Source organism: Montipora capricornis, unplaced genomic scaffold (assembly GCF_036669925.1).
Source record: "Montipora capricornis isolate CH-2021 unplaced genomic scaffold, ASM3666992v2 scaffold_446, whole genome shotgun sequence".
Taxonomy (NCBI): Eukaryota; Metazoa; Cnidaria; class Anthozoa; order Scleractinia; family Acroporidae; genus Montipora; species Montipora capricornis.
Window position 1 is genome coordinate 6,514 of NW_027180180.1, and position 8,487 is coordinate 15,000.

The window sequence follows — 8,487 nt, forward strand, 5'->3', positions numbered from 1 at the left end:
TACCCGCTAAACAGAATACTATCCTTTTTGCTGGCATTAAGACAAATAGTATCTCGATGGTGAATTTCAAGTTTCTGTGGCAAGAGTTCAATTTGTCGAGGAAAATGTTAGCTTCGTTGAGGTCAGCCATTATGGTCAAGTTGTCGTCCACGTAGCGCTTATAGAAAGAGGGGAGCTCCTTTTTCCCTTCCAGTTTTTCCTCTATAGAGCACATGAACGTGTTGACCAATAAGGGCCCCAGGGCAGAACCCATAGCCACGCCTTCTACCTGCTCGTAAAGCGTGCCATTCAGTTGAAAAACTTGGTTTGTAGTTGCAAGCTCAAGCAATTCTCTAAGCTGGTCTTTGGTGAGGTTTAGGTCGTAAGTGTCATGAACCAGTTGTCACTGAAAGCTTTCTCCACAAGTATTGCGATGGTTTCGTGAGCACTGAGGATCATTGGTGAACAGAGCGGTTACATCGTAGGATACCAGTATGTGATCAACATCAATAGACATGTTTCTGATATCTTGGGAGAATTGGAAGATATCGCTGGTGGTGTACGAATTAGTTGACAGAGGCTTTAATTTCTCTTCCAGCCATTTTGCAAGAGGGTAGCTGTAGGTTCCAGTTGCGGATAATATTGGTCTCATAGACAGTTCAGGCTTGTGTGTCTTGGGTAACCTATACAGGTGGGCAAGTCTGGAGTCTTTTGGGCATAGTGCATCAGCGAGTGATTTAGGCAAGATGCTGTGTACTTTCATGTTGAGTTAATTCTCTTTTTCTAGCAAGGTATGATAATACTTAAATGGTCTCCCACGCGCTTTTTGACGCTCAGTGCTGCATTGGGTAAATTTGGTGGAATCACGAACAGAAGCGTCGCACAGTAGCCGTACGTAATCGGCCTTACCCATTACAACAACGCCGGAACCTTTGTCAGGTTTGGTGATGACTATGCCATCGCGGGGTTTGAGATTGTTGATGGCCTGCAACAGGGCTTTAGGTGGACATGTGTTGGACTGCGTCTTGCGATGTAATTTAAAGAAATGGATCTCAAGGTGGTACAGGCAAGGTCTTTCTTGGAGTCTGATGGAAGCAGTGGTTCCAATTTCCAATAAGCTTTTTCGAAGCTTGCTTGAATCTCTCGAGGAGGTGTTTGTTGAGGTATTGCAAATTCTATTAATGTGGTCCTCTGCAAAGGACAAGTTTCTCGAAGAATGATAGGCAGTAGGATGATAAGTTGTTAATATGTTTGTCGACGTCTACTTTTTTGTAGATCAAGCGAGACAATTTTTGAGCACGAGTCTTCATCAGGGATTGAAACTGACTCTTTCGTAGTGATGACAATATCCGCATTATGGCAATGCGGCGGATGGTTGATCAATTGGAGCGAATTTCATCATGGATGTTGGGAAGTTCTTCTTTTAATGTCTTGAGCTGGACCAGCTTTGATTTCAACTCTTCGCTGATAGCTTGTTTCTGGAAATTTTCAGCAGGTTTCTTCCATTTTCGCAACTTGGTTTCATCCAACTTCGCAAAGGTCGGAGTGAGGTTGAAATTCTGGCAGAGACGTGAAAATTCGATTGCTCCGTAGCACTTTGTGTGACGAATGCTGCATTTTTCAAGTCGCCTGAAAAGATGCAGTTGGTTATCGCGTTTTAAACTACGTAGAAGAAGAGATTTGTTGAACAATTTAACTATAAAGAATTCGCGCCAAACTTTTAACGTGACTCTGCGAGCGAATACTATGTTATTTGCATATTTTCACTTTGTTATTCGTGTCTCCTAGGAATTCTTTTACATTTATATTCGTTCTCATTTCACTTATAATAATATACACGAAAAAATTACTCAATTCTGATTGGCTGAGAAAGGAGTGCAGCTCTTCTGTAACACGAGTGCAAAATGTGTAACACGAGTGCAAACTTGTAACACGAGTGCAAATTACAAAGGCTTTCTGATTGGCTAAACACACAAAAGAAACCAACAAGAACCAATCAGATTAGAGCTGTTTCTATAGCAACATATTGGCGGAAATTTTAAGATAAGACGCGGAGGAAAATGGCCGGAGTTTTCAGCAAACAACGATTTGGTTTTGCGAGCGAAACAACGATTGAAGAGCTAAAAAATTTTTCCAAAAACCCAAATACAGTAAAGAGTACGTCTTTCTGGCTGAATGTATGGGAGACGTGGTGCAAACAGAAAAATATTGTCAACAAAATCGAGGAAAACGAGCCAGGAAAACTAAACAAGCTACTTGAATCATTCTACGCTGAAGTAAAAAACAAAAACGGTGACGACTACGAGCCAGACAGCTTAAAAGTGATGATAGCTGCACTTGATAGACATTTAAATGAGAAAGGATACAAGTTTTCCATCATAAGAGACAGGGAGTTCCACTCTTCCAAGCAAGTTTTAGAGGGGAAAGCTCGGCAACTTCGCCAATCCGGTATGGGCAAACGTCCAAATAAAGCCAGAAGTTTAACTGAGGAAGAAGAGGAGGTGCTGTGGGAGGGAGAAAAATTTGGCTCCAAAACTCCAGAAGCGCTTATTTCTTCTATGTGGTGGCTTTTGACGCAGTTTTTTGGTCTCCGCGGTCGTCAAGAGCACCACGCAATGAAAATGGAAGATTTTCAACTCTGCAAAAATGACGAAGGTATGGAGTTCGTGCAGTTTACCGAAGGTCCAACGAAGACCAGACAGGGCGGACTGCAGAGCAAGAACAGAGATTTTCAGCCACGAATGTTCTCTGTTGGAGGAGAAAGGTGTCCGGTTGCTCTCTTCAAGCAGTTTGTCGAGCGAAGACCACTTAACATGCGATGGTCAGGTCCTTTCTACCTCAGTATCAAAAGAAACCGAAGACTGAATGACAACATCTGGTTCAAAACTCAACCAATGGGCGTAAACACCATTAGCAACATGATGAAAACAACTGTGGCGGGTACTAGCCTTGAAGAAAGTCACAAAAAATTTACGAATCACAGTGCTAGAAAGACAACAGTGAGCAAGCTAAAGAAAGCAAACGTTGAACGCTCAGATATAGTGAAGGTCACAGGCCACCGAAGCGTACAATCCCTTGACGATTACGATGAAGCCGACGAGGAAGAACAACGACGACTCTCCAGTGCAATATCCAAACGGAATTATGAAAACCCCGGTGCTGAGAAAAAGCGAATGGCAGTTTCCGACATCACGACAACTGCGGCTCCACTCGCTCCGGTAAACACGAACATGCCAGTACCACACACATTGGCCGGCCCATCGATGACAGCGACGAAAGAAAATCAATTCCCACCATCACTTTCAGGTTTTCAAACTCAGAATTTCTCTGTAAATCCAACCATGATGAACACGTTCAACAACTGTCAAGTGTCTTTCATCATTGGCCGCTCGAAGCGAGCTCCTGAGATTTCAAAACGACAGCCCAGTTCTTGTAAACGCCGAGCGTTCATTATTGAGGATGATTCTGATTGAACGTTTACTTTTCCTAATTATTGTAAAGCGAGTTTTCTTTACATAAATTTAAAACGCTTGAAAGGTTTTAAATCAGTCCTCACACATTTCCAAGTTCTAATTTGAATGATTTTGAAAGTGTCGGTCTTGTAAGTTTGCATTTGACAAACGTTGTAATTTGTTTCAGCCAATCAGTTGAATGAACTAAAAAAAAGCGCGCCCTGTCAAAATTTTTTTGTTGTAGTTATGTTTTTCGTGTATATTATTAATAAGTAATCACATGATTTTTCTCGTGCAATTTGGAATAAATAAGCACTTGTAAATTTTTCAAAGACCACAAAGTGCACTCGCCCTACGGGCTCGTGCACTTTTGTTGGCCTTTGAAAAATTTACTCGTGCTTATTTATTCCAAATTGCACTCGAAATCATGTGATTACCTATACTTATTGACTTCATAATGACGTTAAGCGAACGTCGAAACGTCGTCACACTTGTAAACTTTCAACCAAGATGGTTTTTAATTTTTTTAAATTCAACAAATCTCTTCTTCTACGTAGTTATTTTTTTAGTTTTGTAAATTTTTTCCGATAATTGTAATTTCTCCCGGACATGTTTTCATTCGATCATTATTTTTCATCTGTATTTTAATAATTTTGTATGAGATTATTATTAGATTTTGTTAAAAGTGATATTATACAAACGAACCAAGAAACGCCTTCTTTGTGTTTGCTATTTTTTGCTTCCATGTTGCCGAGTGTCTAAATTACGCTTTTAACACAAGACGCCTATAAGGGCGTATCCGTGGGATGCACAACAGTTAACACAAATTGTCCAGTTAGAGTGAACTACAACCATGGGTAAACTTTTACCAGAAAGATTAATCTGTAATTGAACCAGAAGTTATTAATTGTGAAAACAGTTGTTAATCCTTTAAGACCCGAGGGGGCTAACAGACAATTAAGATAGCTACAATCCGGGTCAAAAGACTTCAGTGGTGAGAAGGATCGCGGGCACACCAAGACACCCACGGCTGTAGACTGAGACTATGTTCAAATTTGCTAAGTACGGAACAAAATTAAAGAAGTAAAGGTGAAGTCTAGAGAGCTCATGACAACGGCTAACATCTTGGTCAACCTCCCTTCGTGTTTACAAATAAAATCAATAGGTCACCGAGCAAAAGTAGTGGTTTGATTTGGTACAGGTTGTCGGATCGAAAATAACGTGAATCTACGAAATGCAGTGAAACCAGTGGGCCAAGGGAGAGTGAAACACTTCCGCAGCGAGAGAGAAAACTGGCGAAAACCATTCTTGTAATTAATGACACTAATTAAGTAAAATTGAGCACTCCTTTTACCAGCTACATGTACTGGCAACCAGCTGCAAAGTTTCGAAATTAACAGTGTTGTGAATAATGCGGTGACCTCCCCCTAGGTTGCTAACATGAAGACCGTGAAACAATAAAAAAATTGACACCCGCGGATGATGCTCGTGCAAAAAACAGCTCAAAGAAAATAAATTTCGGGTATTTCCAACATACCGCTGCCGGGAGTTCTGTACTGACGATTTCATCATGTCAACATGCAAGATTTTGATGAACTATCTTATTCATAACATTTCCAGAAGACGGCTGAATCCAACATTTTCACTTTTTAGATGCTATTCCAATTGAGTTTTCACTCACAACAAGGGCTTGATTTTCTTAATCTGCGAACGACATTAAAAGTTTCTCACTGAACTGACTGAACCCCAACTTAGCTCCCATCGCTTTGTTTGCCCCACCGCATGTTAGAAATCCGGATTTAATTACCCAATAGCTCAATTTATTTTGACACGAATGGCTATAACACCAATTCAGAAAGATAGAAGATCTTTTTACTTCGTCAGGAAAGAGTCGAAAAAACGAATTGTCCTAGTATTTCCAAAAGGGAAGAGACATGTAATTCCTTGATCAATGTTTACCACCCCTTTCCAAGATCGAGGCGATCGCTGAAAACTTGAAACAACATCTCCACTGCGAAGACTAACTCCGATTGCGGCGTAAGCTTCGAATCTCGCGCCCTCGCCAATTTAAGAGCTATTGTAACGCCCTCTGCACGGGTATCTTCATTTGATGCTATTCCTCAATAATCAACTCAGGCGATTGTTTAGCTCAAGCAAAGAAATTTTCGGCCACTTCCTCAATCTCTGCCAATGATCTCTGCGAACGAAATAGCCGCTTGCTGGACTCCCAACATTAATTGTATCGGAAAAACCGGAAACTACCCCATCTTGAACAATGAAGATATTAGATTATTTATATTTTGGTCGAATTGTTGGAAATAAGATTTGTCATCAAGATATTTTATTTGGGTGGGATTGACAGAGGTGTTGACAATTAATGCGAGACCAAGGGGAGTTAATATTTCAGGCGGTTTCTTCTGAAGTATAACCGACCTTTCAGCGAAATCTAGCGTCAAAGGAGTAATCTAATTTAGCGCCTCGAAGTTCAGAGCCACCTTAAATTATTGAAAATTTAAAGTAGCTCTGAATCCATAAATCCGCCGCACAGAATTTCCTCTTTGCCTACTGATTACTTTTATGCAATAAAAAATTGGGGTCATCGAGTTCGCTTTTCAGATATGAGCAACTAAGGCCAAAATATGAGGTGTTTTTGCAAGGCTTTCCTATTGCAATGGTAAACTGTTACCGTCGTCACAAAGATGACTGAATCTTGTTCAGCAATAATTGATGTTTCAAATGCTACCACAACATTGCTGTTACGTAATAAAGTGTTGTAGTGTCAATCCTTCTAATAAGAAGGTCTCTTGAAAGTATAGAAACTGGTTTGAGCCACCTTAAGACTAAATTCACTAAGGCGTCAGCACAAAGAGGTGCATTTAGAAGTATTTCACTTTTGTTTCATCCCGTAAGTTTTATCGAGATCAGCAGAAAAACTGCAATAGTCCACCACATTCTAGTTGACAAATTTTAGTAACAACAATGGAATAAAATCTTTTTAGCGAAAATTGAAAGAAAATGCCCTGTTTTCAGCTGCTTCCACTTAGGAATATTTTTCAGGGCGCTTTCCTTTTGACAGAACTGACCGGTCAGACCCGTCATTTTGCAAAGAAAATGCAACAATTTGAAGGAACACTTGCATGATAATCCCTCGTATTCTTCTGGAGGAGTACATATCATCCTCGAAGTGTGTTAGTTCTTCCAAATGCCCGGTCTGGCCTGTAAGTTGTGTCCAATGGAAAGCGTCCTTAGACTCTCCTTCCCTTTTTGCAGAAATCACCCAGCGAGCAAAGCATTTTCTTTTCGATTTTTCTAAGCAAATCGAGAAAAGACCCCACTTTTGAAAAAATGCCTGCGTGCTGTGGCACAGGGCTGGCTACTTGTCCTCTTTACGTTTTTCTCGCCGCAATTTGTATCTGTTATGAATGATATGATTCCAGATAGAAGGAGTATTTCTGACAAACGACGCATACGACCCTCCTTGGGGTTCAGGGATGGCGCAGTGGTGAGAGCACTCGCCTCCCACCAATGTGGCCCGGGTTCGATTCCCAGACTTGTCGTCAAATGTAGGTTGAGTTTGATGGTTCTCTACTCTGCACCTAGAGGTTTTCCTCGGGTACTCCGGTTTCCCCTCTCCTCAAAAACCAACATTTGACTTGATTTGTGTTAATTGTTAATTTCAATTTATAGTGTCCCCAATTCGTGTTTCAGCGCTAGAACGACTAGACACTTAAATAAAGTTCCTTTCCTTTTATTTGTTTTCCTTTCTTTTCATTCGCGTTCGTTTCGCATGCAGCTGGTTTTCATCGTTCGCATACTAGTCAGATTTGCAAAACTGCCGACTGCTTGGCTCAGTCCCTGGGAGATGAGCCCCTGAGATCGAACAAACACTCAAGGTCTGTGAACTGAGAATGACATCTAAACATGGTTAGACTCCTCTAGTCTTATCGAATAAGGTCGAAAAATTGTCGCTAAGCAGCACAAATGCGCTATATAAATTACATTTCTATTGATAAATTAACCGCACCGCAATTCAAAAAACATGAGTGATCGTTCTGAAAAGGAAATTTTGACCTAGCCCCAAACGATGGATATCGATATCCGTTAGGTAGATAAATCACTATCCAGTGGATAAGTCATAGAAAAACCAATTGTAGTATCCAATGCATCGAGATTTATCCGGTGGATAGCGTTATCCACCTTTTTAACAACCTGGGGCCAGGTCAAAAACTGCGAGGTCCTTTTTATATCTGAGTTACGTCAATATTTCCAGCGAGGCTATTGGAATCCCTCCGCTCGCGCGTTGTCATAATACCCATTATGACGTAAGCCTTTTAATTTAGAGGTAGCTATTTTACTGGATTGGAAGCGATTCTGCCGAGAAAGCCATGGTTATGAACACATTTTTCGCGACGTTTATCGCTATTAAAAGTGTTTTCGATTTTATTACAGGAACAAAAAATGACACAAGGTAAGAAAAGTAGCGCTTCATAAGTATAATTAGTGTTAAAAATTAGTCGATACCAGAGTAACACCTTGCATTTTAGAATTGTAAGCTTTTATCGATTTAGACTTGTAGGATATTTTGTTAGTATTTTAAACTGTAAGTAGCTATATGATTGTTACAGTAGCTGGTGTATATCCTATTTATCTATAATCTAATTGATTAAGTTATTTTACTTAATTATTTAGACTTGACCCCATAAGCGAAGGGTGGCTTTAAATACTTATCATGTATAAATAAAGATTGATTGATCGATTGATTGCATTTGAAAGCAAATATATGGTTTCCCTTCTACTTGCAACTTGCTAAATTGTGATCACATATTTCATCCTGTGCTTGTCCAGTCGATGGGCCATAAAAGGAAGCACTCACCTCTGATCTGATCTCGAAATGTTTAGATTTGTTATCAGCTAATTTTTAACTCTAATCATACTTCACTCTTTCCAGTATTTCATCGTCAGTTACTTCTGCCGAGGTTGACAGTCACACGAACAGAACCAATGACCTGACAGCAAAGAAAATTGATCTAAAAGATAAGGTAAGCAAAAGCTTGAT

At 40.2% G+C, this 8,487-nt stretch overlaps 2 protein-coding genes across 2 annotated transcripts in view; both read left to right on the top strand.

Moving 5' to 3' along the window:
- Window positions 1-2,039: 2,039 nt before the first annotated feature.
- On the top strand, window positions 2,040-3,452 carry LOC138035991 (uncharacterized protein KIAA1958-like). Its single transcript, XM_068882372.1, has one exon. The coding sequence runs from the start codon at window positions 2,040-2,042 to the stop codon at window positions 3,450-3,452; it is 1,413 nt and encodes a 470-aa protein (XP_068738473.1).
- A 4,364-nt stretch (window positions 3,453-7,816) lies between these two features.
- LOC138035992 (uncharacterized) overlaps window positions 7,817-8,487 on the top strand; it is a 3,210-nt gene continuing 2,539 nt past the window's right edge. Inside the window, exons 1-2 of the mRNA XM_068882373.1 lie at window positions 7,817-7,899; window positions 8,380-8,470. Of these exons, the coding sequence (XP_068738474.1) occupies window positions 7,817-7,899; window positions 8,380-8,470 (174 nt within the window). The remainder of the gene's footprint in view (window positions 7,900-8,379; window positions 8,471-8,487) is intronic.